The 18,447-nt window shown below is 38.5% G+C and overlaps 1 protein-coding gene across 1 annotated transcript in view; it reads left to right on the top strand.

Moving 5' to 3' along the window:
- prkcaa (protein kinase C, alpha, a) overlaps nucleotides 1–18,447 on the top strand; it is a 278,370-nt gene that overhangs the window by 134,926 nt on the left and 124,997 nt on the right. The window contains 3 exon segments of the mRNA XM_030136372.1: nucleotides 10,929–11,085; nucleotides 12,145–12,279; nucleotides 14,201–14,294. Coding sequence (XP_029992232.1) covers nucleotides 10,929–11,085; nucleotides 12,145–12,279; nucleotides 14,201–14,294 — 386 coding nt within the window.

Genomic DNA, 18,447 nt, shown 5'->3' with positions numbered 1-18,447 from the left:
AGATCTACAGTTGAGGAAATATACCAAAAGATAGGGCTGTCTGATGGAGAGATGAAGCCGTGCACAACTGTACCGATTTCAGGATTTCACTTTTTTGTGCATTTGCATCCGTTATGTCTGACATGAGACTCAGGATAGCTGTGTCATCATTTGCATGTGTTCCTTTGCTTGTATGTGTGTAGGTGTGTGCATAGAACTGCTGTACCAGCCCGCAGCCCACACACAGGCCAGATTGTATCACAGATTACATTAGCTGCTGTAGACGCCTAGCAGACAGCCTGCCAAACAGAATTGTGTTACATGGTGAAGAGTTTAGCGGAGAAGAGGTGCAGTGGATGACTGGAAGGAACTTCATTAATTAGAAACTATGGATGTGTACGTGTGCTTGTGCGTTCATTTTGTCTTTGTGTTTTTTAATTATCGTATGTAGTTTGTATATTAGAGGAAGGGAGGCTGAGGAGCAGGAATCACATGAAAAAATTCATGTGAGTAATTAATTCTGCTGTTGAATAGTAAGTAAATCGCTGCTATTCTCGCTCTCATGTGTATATAATGCATATTGAGAAGCTGATTACATTTCATTTTGACACTTTAATACTTGATTTAAAACAAAGGTGAGCATGTTGACTCAAATTCCTAGTTCATATCAGTGCCAGGAATGAAAAAAAAGGTTTATACAAACCATCTGAGTCATCTGGAAAATATACACTGGAATCACCAAAATCGACTATATTTGGCTTCTTGTGAGCTCTCTGATGCAAAGTGGGTTCAGATGAGGTTTAAGAGCAACCGGCTGTGCTGACAACTGATCTGACACTTTTGGATTCTTCAGTGTAATTTTTTGGCTAATCTGTTCACACACACACACACACAGCACATTTATGTTCGTTAATACAAGCAGATGTTTTTCCAAAAAAGTTCATCTCGGTTGAAATATTGGATTATGCATGTTCTAGAAAAGAACAGAGTAAACTAGAAAAGCACTCAGAGAGCGCAGACCTCCACCAAGGCAGATCACCCCCCCACCCCCCCACCCCAATATCATCCGTCCATAACTTTTTGACTTATCTTGCTAACAGACAGACAAACAAAAAATCTGCCCCCCCCCCACATCACCACAAAAATTTTATCATTTGTTCCTTGTGCCAGTATCAACATTTCCTGAAAATGTCATCAAACAACCCCCTCCCCGTCCCCGTCCCAGTCCCTGATCACCACCAAAATTTTATCATTTGTTCCTTGTGCCAGTATCAACATTTCCTGAAAATTTCATCCGAATCCGGCCATAACAAACAGACAGACAAACCCCGATGTAAACATAACCTCCACCATTCCTTGGCAGAGGTAATAATCTCCATCATAACTCACTTTCTTAATGATTGCAGACTTCAACCTTTTCTCACAGAAACTATAATAAATGTATTTGTGGGTTATACGTTATTTTCGGTTAGGTGGTTGAGGTTGACACCCAAAAATATCTACGGCATATTTACACCTTCTAGTTTTATTGCTACTATCTGGTTTGAATGACTCAAAGGTATCTAACGATTCAACAACAGCCAGAGCCAGAACAGGTATCGATATCAAGGGCCATGCCACGGCTGCCAGGCAAGGTTATAATAGTTTTGGATTTTTAATTATAGTTTAGTTTTAATTAGTTTTGACCTTTTTTTTCTCTTATTCAATTAGTTTTAATTAGTTTTTAGAGCAGGTTTGTTAGTTTTTATTAGTTATAGTTTTTTTCTGAATGCTTAGTTTTAGTTTGGTTTAGTTTTAGTATTAGTTTTAGTTATTTCATATATTTTATCTTCCTCATCATCCTATTCAAAGAAATTAGTGAGGCGCGGATATGGGTTACCCTGGACACTTTATTTGGGGGTCGGGTTAGGGCGGCTCATGGACTGAGCAGAGACACAATGTACCGTACAATGTATAAATTTCCTGTAGCAGGTTGAGGGGGGGTGCAATCCATACACAACGTCACTTACATGAAACAATGCGAAGATGTGCAAAGCATGAGAGGAGATGCACAAAGCAGCCAGCAGTTAAAGCAGATAGAAACATATATAAACCAGCTAACCAGCAGTTAAAGCAGATAGGAACATATGTAAACCAGCTAACCAGCAGTTAAAGCAGATAGAAACATATATAAACCAGCTAACCAGCAGTTAAAGCAGATAGAAACATATATAAACCAGCTAACCAGCAGTTAAAGCAGATAGGAACCTATTATAAACCAGCTAACCAGCAGTTAAAGCAGACAGAAACATATATAAACCAGCTAACCAGCAGTTAAAGCAGATAGGAACCTATTATAAACCAGCTAACCAGCAGTTAAAGCAGATAGAAACATATATAAACCAGCTAACCAGCAGTTAAAGCAGATAGGAACATATGTAAACCAGCTAACCAGCAGTTAAAGCAGATAGAAACATATATAAACCAGCTAACCAGCAGTTAAAGCAGATAGAAACATATATAAACCAGCTAACCAGCAGTTAAAGCAGATAGGAACCTATTATAAACCAGCTAACCAGCAGTTAAAGCAGACAGAAACATATATAAACCAGCTAACCAGCAGTTAAAGCAGATAGGAACCTATTATAAACCAGCTAACCAGCAGTTAAAGCAGATAGAAACATATATAAACCAGCTAACCAGCAGTTAAAGCAGACAGAAACATATATAAACCACTTATAAACATATATAACCCAGTTCATCAGCAGTAAACCACACCTTAGCAGATATCTCATCTCTTAATCATCTCCAGTTCCATTATTAGCTAACTTTGCTTCAGTTCAGTTCAGCTAGCTGTAGCTAGTAACATCAAACGTTTCTTAACATTCTAACAGGTTCCATACCTCTGTAATTGGATTAGTTTTCATCCTCCTCTTTTCTCCTCTTCTAAACTGTGCAGTTCAGGGCTTGGAAGGCCTTTTCATGGTGATAAACTCTCCAGTTTTAACCTGGATGCTAGTCCTGTCTGACTCTGTCCTTTAGCTCTGCTCTGTCTCTGTCACTCACACGCACACACACGGTACGCCAAAAAAAAAAAACCCGACCCATGTATCACTAAAGTAAACCCCAGACAGGACTGTGCTGCTTTGTCCCAGTTTTAGTCTGTATGTTCCAGGTAGAGTGGGGACCAGAAGACGACTGGAAACCACCAGTGACCAGACATGACAGACTGTGAAGTGTCGTATGGTGTCACCAGCAAAAACTGCTGGAGCGAAAGAAATTAATTTCATATCAATCCGACATTGACAAAGACGAAAACGAAGGGAATTGTATCCATAATTTTTATACGTTTTAGTTAGTTTTGTAAGCTTACGATACAGTTTCAGTTAGTTATCGTTTTTTTCTTTTAATTAGAGTTTTTAGTTATTTCAGTTAACGAAAATGTTTTTTCAGTTTTAGTTTTCATCATTTCGTTCGTTTTCGTTAACGATAATAACCTTGCTGCCAGGAGAAGCAGCTGTCCTTTAAATCCATACATGAACCCACACATGAGCTCCAACCAGACTAACAAAGATGAACAAACAAAAATGCCAGACAAGAATGAAATAATGAGTCAGACCAAAACACTCCGATAATTGTGCGGTTTCCAGAAAGTTGAATTGTGAGATTGTGTGTGCTATTGTCAGGGCGAAATAGAGATAGAAGGGGAGGTGCTGTAAGAAACAAAACAAGTTCTGTTTCTGTGTTGAAGAGCAGGCGTAGTTTGCTAACCTTGTCTGATGCCTCTCATTCCTGCTAACACACAATCTCCTCTGTCTGCTGGTGCTGAGGACACCACCTTCCTATTTGTTTCAGCAGCCCTATTGTCCATTGACACTGATTATTAGAATGCAAATAGTGATTTTGGAGAGGATATGCTCATTATTTCTGTCTACATTCTTTTGTATCATGTTCATTCTTTAATATAGTGAGTTTATATTAGTACAAATATGTCCACACAGCCTTTGGGATTGTGTGAAAGTAATAATTATATCTGCCTTCTTTTCCTGTATGTCCTCCCCTCTTGCTTCTCTCCTTTTTTTCCTTTGTTGAACCTTTTCATTAGCTTTTCCCTTTTTTGCACCAAAGCTCAAATGAGTATCTGGTGTTTGTTAAACTAATGCTGCTTTAGGAGTCAGTGTACTTTGTATGTAGGTGCTGTTAAGGCACATCGTAGGTGTGTGTAGGTCAGATTGTTGCTTAGAGCAGATTCAGATGTGGGTGGATCAGGGAAGCCAGTTTTTGCAGTTGAACTTTCTGGAGGTGTACAGTAAAAGATAAAATCCACCCTTAACACTGTTGATACCCTCTGGCTAATGGAGCCGGTAACAGCTCTTGTATTTCTATGTTAATGTTTCAAACATTTGAATGTATTAGTGTAAAATTGGCCTTGAAAATATGTGAACATTCTGCTCAAATAGAGGGCTCTGACACTAATCACATCAGTGATACCAGACCAGTCTTCATCTTTCAGTCAGCTGTGCATTGACCAAAAATAATATCCTCCCTTTTAAAATCAGCTTTATGAATCCAAGGGAGTTTTGCTGGAAGGCAGAGTAGGGGTTGGATCAAGGCTCTGTCTGGAGTTTGGATGCAGCCTCTCGGTTTGCCAACTGATTATTCAAGATTCAAGATTCTTTATTGTCATTCAATATATGACATGTAGGAGGAAATTCCAATCCACAGGATCAGTGCCCAGTTATATGAATATGGCTGATTTACTGCCATAACTTCCACTCTGTAGCCTTTCCTTGCAGTCATTTCCATTTCTTTGTAGTGCCTGAGTCATCGTACTGGAGAGCCAGTTGGTTCATGCCAAGAGGAAAATTACTTAAAAATCCAGTTATTACATTTTCCCTGTGAATCAGTTGAGATGGAGCAGCTGACTGTACTTGTGTCGGTACCTCTGCCAACTCTTTTCCACCACAGGAACTTGGACTCTGTGCACCAACGTCCCCTGTCTTTGCTAATGAGTGCAATTGTATCCATGTTCTAAATAAATGTCATCTCATTTGAATTATTATATCATATCTGTAACTGCAACATTCTCGATCATCTGGTTGGTCATCTTATTAGTAAGCTAGTGGAAACACCCAAACTGTGCTGTCCTTCTACCAGTTCTAAACCTGCCTCTCATTATGCCATTTTCAGGCAGTTTATAGGCTTTCAAAGGAGCATTGAATTATACTGAGAGGGTGGAGGATGCTTTATGCTTAGCAGACTGTGTATAACCAGGGAAGTGAAGAGCAAACAAGGCTGACCTCATTTTTGAGGTAGGGTCACCTCGTGTCAGCTGAAGACAAGGCTTTCTATGTTTTTACAGGTCACGTAGACTGTTAACACTTTGGTTATGAATTACTTAAAGTTGAATGATTCCTCCACTATAAAGTAATATGTTCCACAACACAGTAATACACTCTACATCTCAGATTAAATTTGTTTGTTTGTATGCCTTGTTTTTTTTTTTTTTTATTAAATCAGACCTTATCCATGCACACAGACGCTTTCCTTTTCCAGCTGTTCAGGAGAGTTTATTGAGCTGATATGACTTTTCAGCTCAAGTCACGCCATTGTTATTCTTTGTCAGTTTCCAGTGCACTGCCCTCTCTTCCTCTCCTCAGCATGTTGTTCACTGTCTTCACACTGTTTGAACATATGCCTGTGTTTGACTCACTTTTCAGATGTTTTCCTGTTTGGTCAGCCTTTCTTTCTTCTTAAAACCTTTTATCCATTTCATTTTACTTAATGAGAGCGATTCAGCTGGAGAGAGCCAGACGTAATTTTTCAGCCTGGCCGTGCTAATGTGCTACTGCTAACACACACACACACACACACACACACACACACACACACACACACACACACACACACACACACACACACACACACACACACACACCTGTCTACTGAGCTTCCAGAGATTCACTGTGCATCATGATAACACCATCTATAAACCTAACATTCATGCATTTTCAACTTTTTTCCACACAAATACCAGGGAAGACTAAAATGTAAGTGTCACATAGCCCCTTGTGCAAAGCATCAGTTCTGAGCATGTTGTTCACCCAGGAATTTGCTTAGTTTGGTTCAAAACAGTACAATGTCTGACTTGTTTGTAGACTTGTATCTGAGCAAATGCGCCCCCACACACAGGACCCCATTTCCTTGCCTAAGAGTAGGATTCAGATTCAGATTCAGAAAACTTTATTTATCCCTTACGGGCAATTCATTTGCAGCTTACCACAGACATCAGCCCACATCCAAAGTGCAATGTGACAAACATTAATGAATAAGTCAGTGCACAAATACAAGATCATTGAAAGCAACTACGAATAATGCATTTAAATAATCAACAATAAATAATCAATAAATACCAATGCAGACTAAAAGACCCTATTGGTTCTGCTAACATAAAAAAAAAAGGGGTCAATTTGCATAAGTGTGCTATGCTAACACGGGTAAAATATTTGTCAAAACAAATTCAGTTTTAGCTTTCAGCTGGACTTGAACACATGGTCAGGTTTAGTTTTTGTAGGGGAGGTGAAGAATGTGTACATTATACACAAACACTGCGCATGCTTTAGCTCCAGACACACAGTCATATGAAAGGAAAAGTGTTGAACAGTCAGATAAATCAGGCAGTCTAGATTACCACCTACTGGCCATGACTGGAAGTAAAGGTTGAAGTCATCTTTGCTAATAGGATTGATTTCTTTTCTGTGGTAAACAAACAATGAATATTTATCATATGGATTTCCTGAGTACTCAGTTGTGATTGGTCAATGATGGTAATTCTACAGTCTGTTGTATCTGTTCTTGCTATGAGTGAAGATCCATTCAGACTGAGATCATTATTTCATTCCATTTTTTGTTGCAAAATGACTGATTTACTTTCTATGTAGCTGTGTAATAAGCAGTAAAACATGGAGTGAGACGGTCATTTTTACTGAAATAAACCCCGGTACAATCCTGATATTAAGCACAGAGCCCCCAAAGGCCTTTATTTAACTGTTATGACCAGTTCCCTGTACATTACTTTTTACCTGGTAGAAGACTGTTAACTTATTACATCTGCTCAGAGGTGTTTCATGATATACAATCCCCTGAATGTTTTTAGACCAATACATTATATCATCACAGAAGTTCCATCATCTAACAGCATTATGTGTTATTTGAGTTTTTATTATATGCCATCATTTTAACAACAGATACAGCCTCAGGCATCAAACAAGAGCTCAGATAATACTATTCATATCAAACCCTCTGCCACTGATTTTGCCCCCCCCCACCCCCCACCCCACACACACACACACACACACACACACACACACACACACACATCTGAACAGTCCTTTTGTAGGTTTACTTAGGGCAGTTTGTAAATCTTATTTGGCTGCTGAGTCTTTGAATAAAATATTCAAAGTAAATTTCCCTATGGGATGAATAAAGTATCTATCTATCTATCTATCTATCTATCTATCTATCTATCTATCTATCTATCTATCTATCTATCTATCTATCTATCTATCTATCTATCTATCTATCTATCTATCTATCTATCTATCCATTCAAAACATGATCTTTACAAGGGCAATGTTAAAAGTTGAAGTTGAACAATAAGCAAACTGGAAAAGATGATAGCAGCATGAGGAGTTTATTGTACAAATGCGTCCAATAAATACAACAAATCTACCAAAGGACACAATATGAACTCCATGTCTGCAGCCTATTAGGCTTTTAAGAGCTGAAATAAGCATTTATTTCCTCTAAAAGACAGCTTACTGTATAAGCAGTTGGCTGGTTTGCCAGAAATTCAGCGCATATTTACAGCCACAGTGATCGCTCTGGACCATCTGCTTTTTAGTCAAATGAATGAATCAGACTAAACCTAAGGCCTCTTTTCAAATGCACATACTGATGCATTTGTATTTCATTTATCTGCTGTTGATGAAAGAATAGGACACAAATAAGACAACACGATGTTTGGGGGGGATTTTCTACTATAGGGTCAAAACACAGTATTCGAAATCTCTCTGACGGGACATTTTAGAGAGAATTTGACAGATTAGTGTTGCTAAATGACCCACATTTTTACTTTTAAATTCATTTTTTGCTTTAGTTGAACCATAAGGGATTATCCAAAACAAGGAGCTACTTTATTTTGAAATAAATGTTGAAATGGCAATCAATTAAAGTTTGCTCTCTGACAGGACATTACAGTGTTTTGACCTTATAAACACTTGTAGCGCATGCACTGAAGAGCAGTACAGCATAGATAGATATGATTTTATGTATCCCACCATGGGGAAATTTGACAGTTATGACCAGGAACATATAACACAAGTGCAAATAAAAAAAGACAGGTAGAAAAAAAACCACAAACAAGTGAGAGATGAAATATAAAAGAAAATGAGAAATTTGGTGTTTATGTAAATATTCATATAAATAGAGAATTAGAGTTGCCTTAGAGTCACTCAGTACCTTCCCACACCTTAAGTATGCTCTGTTTCTTCCTCCCTCTTTATGTGTATCCACAGCAACTCACTTCATCACACATCTAACTTCACACTTAGCTAACATCTCTCAAAACCCAAATCCTCCACCACAGGTGCCGAGCATTAAAGCCAACAAAAGGATAGTGTTTGCTATTGGCTTAACATATCCGTCAGAGATTGGTGCAATCAAAAACCTTCTGTTTGTGTTTATCTCTCAACTTCTTCTGTATAACCTTCCTGATATCCTGGTAGGAAATGAATGATGCCGTTTATATGGGTACATTCCAAACACATCACAGAGTTGTTCCTTGTTCCAACTCAGTGTGACAATCCCTCATTGATTTTGTCTGAGACCGTCTAAATCCTATCAACACAGTGTATCAGTCACAGCGCTGCAGCTAAGACAGTGGCTTGACTTGTTAATTCTTGCAGTCTTAATATTCTGGCTTAGCACCTTTGTCTAGGTCAAAGGGCAGTTGGCGGTCTACCATTGTAATGTGACTGACAAGGCCACATGGACAGGTTGCCATGGTTTAGCCAGTCAAAGCAGGGCCTTGTCTAGTCTCTGCAGGGATGCTGGCTGTACTGTGTTTGTGTGGACGTCTGGGTGTGTGTACTCTATCTCAAATCTGGAAGTGCTCCAATGCTCAGGGCTAACGGAGTGCTAATGTCCCTAGTGTGCCCTTGTTTACTGCATAGCTAAATGCAGGAGGACATGGAGACCGCCTTTGCCTACTTAAGCACCACATAGCCTGCAGTTCTATTCTCATTACACCTCCTGCATTTAAACCCTATATGACTTGGCACCATATAAACAATTCTCATTGGCCGTGACATAATGTTTGATCTCCAGCACCTGCAATTTATTCTGCTGATGTTAACCTGTTGCTCAAGTAGAAACACGTGAATGTTAATAAAGTCTTCAGTGTTAATGTAACAGACACTTCATTCTGACGCCCACACCGCCATGGTGTTTCATATGCCAGGAGATGATTTTGTATGTCCCAGTAAACAGTGTGCCAAATATACCTGCTCTAATTTTGCAGTATGGAAGCTAGTATGCACTTCTGGCTGTTTCTACCCACAATTCTCTATGTGTGAATGAGAAGCTGTTACAATCCAGTAGGTGGTGGGTTGAGGGTCAAAGTTCAGGACACAATGTCATGATAAAGTAGTACATCTGAACTCTTTACATATTGCATTTAACAGTATTTTGGAAACATTGCTGCAGCAAGTACTGAAAGTAAAAAGAAAAAGTGTACAATTGTAAAAGCAGCAACTGTGTTCACCTGTGTTTGGAAACTAAGTTGATTTAATAAGTCCATTACCACATAACAAATTTGGGAAAACTCAGTGCAGTTTTTTGTACTTTGTATTTTCTCTGGATCCAGTCTTGTTTTAGGAGTTGTGTAATCTATCATAACATTTTTCACTATATGATTGTATATTTCATTACTTTGAAGCAAGACCCTATACCAGTGGTTTCCAACCTTTTTTGGCTCGTGACCCCATTTTAACATCACAGATTTCTGGCAACCACAGACATTCAAAATGAAGACTTTTTAAAAAATTTTTTTGCTAAATTTCATTTGTTTTTGATCATGTAATAGTTTGCTATACTACGCTGCAAATAAACATTAATTTTAGATGACATTTAGTCTATATAATGTATATTATTATGGACGGAGGCAGAAAAGCCAGGTGAAGATTACTGCACAAAGTGAGAATTTGATTTTCCTTGGTCAGGATATGTACAGTCAGTCCAGCTTGTATTTACAAGGCTGACAATTAATACTGAACAAACAAGAACTCAAACTATAAATTATGAAAGAGCTGCGGCATCTGAAACCGACCACAATGAACATTTGAAAGATAAACAGTACCACAGTGCTTCAGTTTGTCATGTCTTTTATGAGTTGGGATTGTCCCTGTCAACTCACCATACATTTTTTATTAGTAAGTTTTTTTTATTTTTTAACAATTACTAGAAATTTCAAGCGACCCCATTTGAATTCAGGTGACCCCTCGTGGGGTCCTGACCCCAAGGTTGAAAAACCCTGCCATATACACTTCATGATTTGTTGATCCTCTGTTTGATACAAGTGGCATTCACAATGTTTATGTCGTCATTTAAGTGTCTTTGAGTACATAGAAAAGCGGTATATAAAACCAATGTATTATTATTATTATTATTATTATTATTATTATTATTATTATTATTATTTGCACCGTTTTCCGTTATATCATGGAATACTCATACAAGCCCATTTAACCTTAAAAGTATGAGGAAGTTCAGATCAGAGCATGAACATATTCTTGCAATATTCTTCTTTTTTAATGTGTAATGTGTAGAGAAAGTAGGACATGCTTTGACCACTCTGCTGTAATCATACACAAACTGAATCTTTATCTCTTCTATATCTTTTTTTGTCTTAGTGAGTGAAGGCAAAAACCTGATCCCCATGGACCCCAATGGCCTGTCTGATCCGTACGTCAAGCTCAAGCTCATACCTGATCCCAAAAATGAGACCAAGCAGAAGACCAAAACCATCCGCTCCAGCCTCAACCCCAAGTGGAATGAGTCCTTTACTTTGTAAGTGAATGAACACCTTATACAAGGGGTGTTAAGGCCCGCCAAAGGGTCCAATATGGCCTGTGGAATGAATTTGAAAAGATATAAATATTAAAGGCCACATACAGCAAAACATGATCTCAAGTGGGTTGGACCAGTAAAATACTATCATAATAACCTATAAATAGCGACAACTATTTCTCTGTGTTTTAATGTAAAGAAAAGACATGAAAATGTTTGCATTTATCAACTATCCTTTCACAACAAATCTAAATAACATGAAGTAATATGAACAACCTGAAATGTCTTAAGAGAAATTAGTGCATTTTTAAGAATATTATGCCTTTTACTGAATCTTTTGTGTCTTCGTAGATCCACTGCGATCTGTAAGTTGTAATTTCCATGTGTAAACAAGAAGCTAAAATTGCACTGATTTTTCTTAAGAAGTGTCAGGTTGTTCATGTTATCCACATTTTTTCAATTGACGGTTTGTATATGCAAAGATTTTTATTGTGTCATTTTTCTTTTTTCACTCTAAAATATAGAGAAACATTTGGAGTTGTCATTGTTTATAGGTTATTATGTTATTTTACTGGTCTGGCCTTCTTGAGATCATATTTGGTTGTATGTGGCCCCTGGGATTGATACTCCTGCCTTATACTCAGTTCTTTGTCTGCTGTAGATTGTATGTAGATATCACTCAATTTGTCACGATTATGGAAAAAATATTATTATAAACGCAGACACAATATCCAGTGCTGATAGTGATACTCCACCATTACTCTTGTTCTTATGTGTTTATTTCCTAAATAACTGGATTCATTCGAATTGTTCATAATTTCAATTGCAATATTACAATTTTAACTACTGCCACCATTATCATATCATTTTCATATCACCATTGTTGCTACTGTCACAATACTGTCAAAAGAACATATTTCATATTTAAGTGATATTATAAAGACTTTTCAAGCAAAATAGTTAGCAGTTGATTTTACATTGTTGATTATTTCTCTTAAATGTGTTTGTGAATGAAATCTGTCCATAAATCTTCATGTGTTACCACCTGTATGTGCACAGCAAGCTGAAGCCAACAGATAAAGATCGCAGGCTGTCTGTGGAGGTGTGGGACTGGGATCGGACAACTAGGAATGACTTCATGGGAGCCCTTTCCTTCGGCGTGTCGGAGCTCATGAAGTCTCCAGTGGGTGGCTGGTAATGACCACTTTTATTCTGTCACTGACCCTGATGTACTGTTTAATGTTCTGTATAAATTTGAGGATAATTAAGAGAGGTGTTTTATCTCCAGTCAGCAATTGAATTGAATTGAATTGAACTGAACTGAAAAACCTTTACCCGAAGGGCAATTTGATTTGCAACAGAAGTGTACATATCACCAAAACAATCAGTCTCAATAAATTCAGTAAATAAATAAGTCATCATTAATGGTGCATTGTTCCCAACAAGCTCGTCTACAGGCTGTTTAAAAACTTAATGGCAGATGAGACAAATGATTTGAGATTTGGTTTGATTTGGCTCTGCAGCGGAAATTGTACCTTCTCTTAGATGGAAGAAGCTGAAACTATGCATGAAGAGGATGGAGAGGATTTGACAAAATGACCTTTGCCCTCTGAGTGGCTCTGGCTTGATACAAATGATCAAGGTCATTCAAGCCAGTGCCAATTGTTTTTTGGCAAATTCAGTTCAATTCAATTCAATTCATGTGTTTAAATGTGTCTGGGAAATTTCCAAGCTGCAAAGAAACTGTTAGTCTATTCAGTTCCAACCTGACAATTTATATTGAAATTAGGAACCACTTCCCACTAACTTTGCAGCCCCCTTTTGAGAAATGACTCGGAACAGTGGGAATCAAAGCGTTGGAGTAAATTAATACATTTCCTTAAATTTTAGGATTGCAAATTTTTGGCAGTATGGCTGTGAATTTTTAAAAATTTTTATTAATACTTTATTTTACCAGGTAAAATCAATTGAGAACACCTTCTCATTTACAATAATGACGTGACAAGAGGACCCAACAGACAAAAACAGTGACAAAACAAAACAAAACAAAACAGAACAAAAGACAAATGGATAAAAGAGAACAGTACAGATGAGTCCAAGACTCACAACCAATAGTGAAGAGACTATGAAGTTAGAAACAACATAAATAACTACAGAGTGTATGTGGAGAGAGCAGAAGGGGAGAGTCAACACATGCAACAGTCAACTAGGGAATGTTGTTGTTTCTGTTTAAATGTACGGGGTGATGGGAGAGGGAGTTCCAATCATTTGCTGCAGCAAAATGAAAGGAATTCTGGCTGAAGACATTGCAGACTTTTGGAAGAGACGGAGTAATGAATTCGCTGGACCTTACTGTGGGAAAGGTGCAAAAGGTTGGAGAGGTATTGAGGTGTTTTCCTTAGAAGAGGCTTGTAGAATAGAATTTAAATGAATATTAAAATCTGTTCTAAGTAGTCTTAAAAAGGTCTTAAAAAGTCTTAATTTGAACTTGTAGGAACCCTGAATGTAATACTTTGTGTGTCCTTTTAGGCAGTGTAGTTCCACTCCCAACATATGTACATTCAGTGGTGCAAGTAAATGCAACATCAGCACATTCAAATGGGTGTTTTCCTAAAAGTGCTGACACATAACCAACAAATTTAAGCAGGTATGTTTGACTGACAGCTAATAAACCTTCTCCACTCTTTCCTGTCTTCACACACAATACATCACAGCTTACACTTCCAGTTCCCTGTGAACACAGCACCCTGTGAAATAAACAAAGGCCTATGTTTGGGACTTTGCCGTGGGCACAAATTCTATGTGGTGCTGATTGATGGCCACCTGGAGCTGCAGCATCAATGGATTTGTCCCAGAGAAGCAGAAGATGCCCATTTTTCCCATAATTGACAGTTCTGTTTGCGTCTGCTGTAACAAGAGGATTATGACTTGGAGGCTTCTTGTTTATTAAGACCAATCTATGACACGTGGAGGTAAAAAGATGTATCTGTGATGAGTAGGTCATATAAAATGAAAGGGAAGAACGAGCTGTATAGTTTGTCATTTTCCCACATTTCACTTTGTATTCCTGCATGTCTTAATTTGCTTTTTTCCCTCTATTTTTTCTTCTAATCAGGTATAAGTTACTGTGCCAGGAGGAGGGAGAGTATTACAATGTTCCTATCTCAGAGGAGGACGATGGCAATGAGGAGCTAAGGCAGAAATTTGAGGTGAGACTAATGCTGAGATCACTAATGTTCGTTATTGGTGACCGTGTGTTGACTTGAATAAGTGTCTGTAAAGGATATGAACAACATCACTGTAGGGTTACAGCTCCTCAGTTATGAAATTGTTGGTTGACTTCTTACTTCCACTCTTAAATTTTGAAGCTCATCTTGCATCGATAAACTCATGTGACAACGCTGTGGATAAGGCAGTAATTTAGTTCAGGACAGCCGTACCAGTAGAGGCTGTGTTTGTGATCATAGTCCTCATACAAAACTCCAGGTAACTTCTTCCTACATGATTTCTCAATAAGTGTATGAGCTTCAATCAACACATCAATCTGTATAAGGGATGGAAACAATTAATCGACTATCAATTAATTGTCAATAAGAATTTGCTCGATTAAATTATTAATTGTCAGTTAATTGCCCTTTTCCACGGTGGGATTTGTTGTGTCAACTGCCAAACTAGGCTTCATCGCTGAAGTTGAATAACGGGGGAGTCACCCTGTCCACCTGTCCACACCTTTCCACTCCTGTCTGAAGGCTGCCGGTTTGTCCAGACTGCGAACCCGGGGCTGGGATAGCCGGTCATTGAACCAGATCATGGCGTTGATGAGTTAGAATCACTTTAGGGACATGGTGGACCAAAACACAGACCAGTCCGTCTGTTTGTGGGAGTGATGGACCCCCGACTTAATACACACACAAATGTGGGGTCGGTATCTGATCGGAGCGTTTTCCCTGGAGGTTGGTCTAGTCCACGGTCATCTGGACTATCTGTGAGACAGAAGTTGAAAACATCCTCCAGGCTCCTGATCTGGGCCACAGGTATGTCCCACGGTCACATCTCCGTTGGAAACTCACTCCATCATGTCAGGTAGTGATGCAAAGTCAGAAATGCCCCAGTTGCCCCTCTTCAGATCATTTACTTTATTGAATTTCTCTGCAGAATTTTAGTTCTACTCCATAAATGTCATTACCTGTACTGTATCCAATGGTACAAGAGATCAATCATTAAGGAATAGGACATGTTTTTTTTAATGAAGTATATAAACAATATTTAGCTTTAGTCTTATGGACCTAATCAAAAAGACACTTCAGGTTCTCAGGAAAATTGCTGCCTATCAGTTAATGGTTAATCGATCGATAAGGTCAACCAACTAATGATTAATGCATTAATTGATCATTTACATCCCTAATCAGTATTTGGTAGTATTAAGTAAAGATATTAAATGGTCATGTGCGTCACTTTTTGTTGTGTAAGACTATGTGATGCCCGCAGTTTTCACTGATCACCTCAGCTAATGGCTGCTTCGCACTTGTAAGAATCACTTTCACAGGGAACAGATGAGAGCAATGTCGATTTTATGCTGCATCAGAGGGATTCCAGCCCAGAGTTAAAGTTAAATCAAAGCCTTTATGCACCGACTGTTGCCTTTTTTTAATCTACAAAGCCATTTTATGTGACCAAAGACGTGGTTCTTGAACATTCCCACTGAAGTTCTGGTCCTTTGTTCGTACAAATGTAGGGTTTTTTTTTTTTTTCACTTCTGATGTTTATGAACAGTTTTCAGAGGTCTAAAATCCCACATAAATCCTGACCTTTCACCTCTTAAATGCCACCAAACACACAATGATGGGAAATGAGTGCATTACTCTCCCTGAATCCCGTTGGCCTGCATTGTGGTGTGGCCTGCTGAGATTGAAACAGCCTTTCTCTGTCGCTGTCTTGATTGTCTTTTTGTTCAGCCTTTTCCCAGTGGGAGCTCGGGTCTCTGGAAAAGACTATTAAGGTCTTTTCACCATTTTTGCTCCACAAAGTGAAGACTTGAAAAAAACAGCATTTACGAAAGGTCAATGAGTCAGACTGAAAGCCTCCACAACACAAGAGTTTGTATAAAGTATATAATAATCCTCAATGTGAAACTCCATGTACTTGAGGTCAGTGTGGAAGCACTAACTGAACCCATTTTGACATTATAAGTGCAGTTTTCTTCAGTGTATAACAGAAGATGAAATGAAACCAGTCATAACAGGTCAGCAGGTCCTTCTTGCAGGAGTTGTAGTTTATAAAAAGAAATGAAAAATAAAGTGTTGATTTTGTCACTACTTTTTTAAGTTTACCATATTATGAAAAATGTGTCTCTGTGAGTTTATCAGACGTTCAATGGTGTGGATTTAGTTCTAATTTGCGTATTCTAATTTGTTCTCTAAAGAACAGAAAACGAGACATACCAATAATAAAATGTTGTATGATTCAGTGTCATGCAGATAATTGTGATTAACAGTTTGTCTTACTTTATGACACTTGTATAGTATACATCTAACAATAGTGTAATTATATACACACACAGTACACCTTATGGAGAACAGCTGTTTAATAGTGTCGAACATGAGAACACAAATAAAATAAACTTTTTGCGTATTTTGCACATAGGTACGCAGGACCCTGAATTTGACAGAAAGTCAAATCTGAAATGGTGGAAAATTATCTAGATGTGAGATATGAAAAGTAATAGGAAATTTGTCCAAGTCATATCCAGTATTTTTACAAAAATGACAGGAGATGATTATCATGATCACACACACAACAGAAAGGTCAACATCCAGTTTTTCAAATGAAATAAAGCTTTCTGTTCTTCATGAAATACAGTGTCTGATTAACTGGAATTCCAAACTGATGTGACTATGTGTCTTCAGTCCCAAAGCCTGACATCATCTTGACCTTTTAGAGTCTCTGGACAATGTGCCTACTTGTGTCTTGTTTCTCCCTTTTCTCTTCATAACCCTCCCGTGGTTCTCTCCCTTTCCCCTCTCAGCTACCTGCTCCTCCTGTGTGCTTGGTGAGACTTATACTGTACAAATACTTCTTCATCCTGTGTCACATGGTCATATTTAATGCAAGAGTTTCTCTCTCCTTTCTCCCCTACTTGCCCCTGCTTTCAGGACTGCCAAATTAACTTAAATCTAAAGGTAGCTCCTCTCCTCTCCTCTCCTCTCCTCTCCTCCTCTCCTCTCCTCCCTCTCCTCTCCTCTCCTCTCCTCTCCTCTCCTCTCCTCTCCTCTCCTCTCCTCTCCTCTCCTCTCCTCTCCTCTCCTCTCCTCTCCTCTCCTCTCCTCTCCTCTCCTCTTCCTTTCGTCTCCTCCTCTCGTCTCCTCTTGTTTCCTCTCCTCTCCTCTTGTCACCTCTTCCTCTCCTCTCGTCACCTCTTCCTCTCGTTTCCTCTCGTTTCTTCTCCTCTCGTTTCCTCTCCTCTCGTTTCTTCTCCTCTCGTTTCCTCTCCTCTCGTCACCTCTTCCTCTCGTTTCCTCTCGTTTCTTCTCCTCTCGTTTCCTCTCCTCTCGTCACCTCTTCCTCTCGTTTCCTCTCGTTTCTTCTCCTCTCGTTTCCTCTCCTCTCCTCTCCTCTCCTCTCCTCCCTTTTGTCTCGTCTTCTTGTGGTCACATGGTTCCTCACTTACTGTTCTTGTCTTTTCATTTCTATGTGTTTCTGAACTGCTACGAATAGATTTTAATTTACTAACAATTATTCCAGATGTCATTGCAATCCCATCTGTCAAAATAAACACCCATTGTTCTGATAAATCGGCGTAAGCTCAAGCGCTCCTCCATTTTACAGCACCAGTCATTTCAGTGCAAATCTATTGAAAAGGACTATAGACAAGCTAATCAAAAATAATTACAGATTGGTTAAAGTATTGAACGTTACTCTCCTGAGAAAAGGTAAATTGAGTGCAGTAAGAATACAATAGCTTGATTTCCAGTTCTTGAGAATTTGCCAGAGGATTGTTAGTAAATCTTTACACTTTCCTTCACTGTGTTCACATCTACATTTGTCTGCATGCACGTCTTGTCTTTATATACGTGTCTTGTCTTTCTGTGTGGATCACTCCTCGTCTCTTGCACTAAAACCATGTTCAGAGCAGCTGTAACTACAACATATGTGGTCATGTCTCTGTAATAATAACTAAGACTTGAGAATCATATTATATTATTAGATCAGAATGAAGATTCCCTAAAACTGAACCTCACTGGGATATTTGGCTAATCCTGTTTTGACCACTAGATGTCAGTATTGCACTTACTGTAAATATGAAGCCATTGTAAAGAACAACTGTTCTAATTGTGTTATATGCATGTGTGGTTGTGTGTATGG

This window comes from Sphaeramia orbicularis, chromosome 1, assembly GCF_902148855.1.
Source record: "Sphaeramia orbicularis chromosome 1, fSphaOr1.1, whole genome shotgun sequence".
NCBI classification, from domain to species: Eukaryota; Metazoa; Chordata; class Actinopteri; order Kurtiformes; family Apogonidae; genus Sphaeramia; species Sphaeramia orbicularis.
The sequence above is the reverse complement of the archived record's forward strand: the minus strand, read 5'-3'. Positions and strand labels throughout refer to the sequence as shown.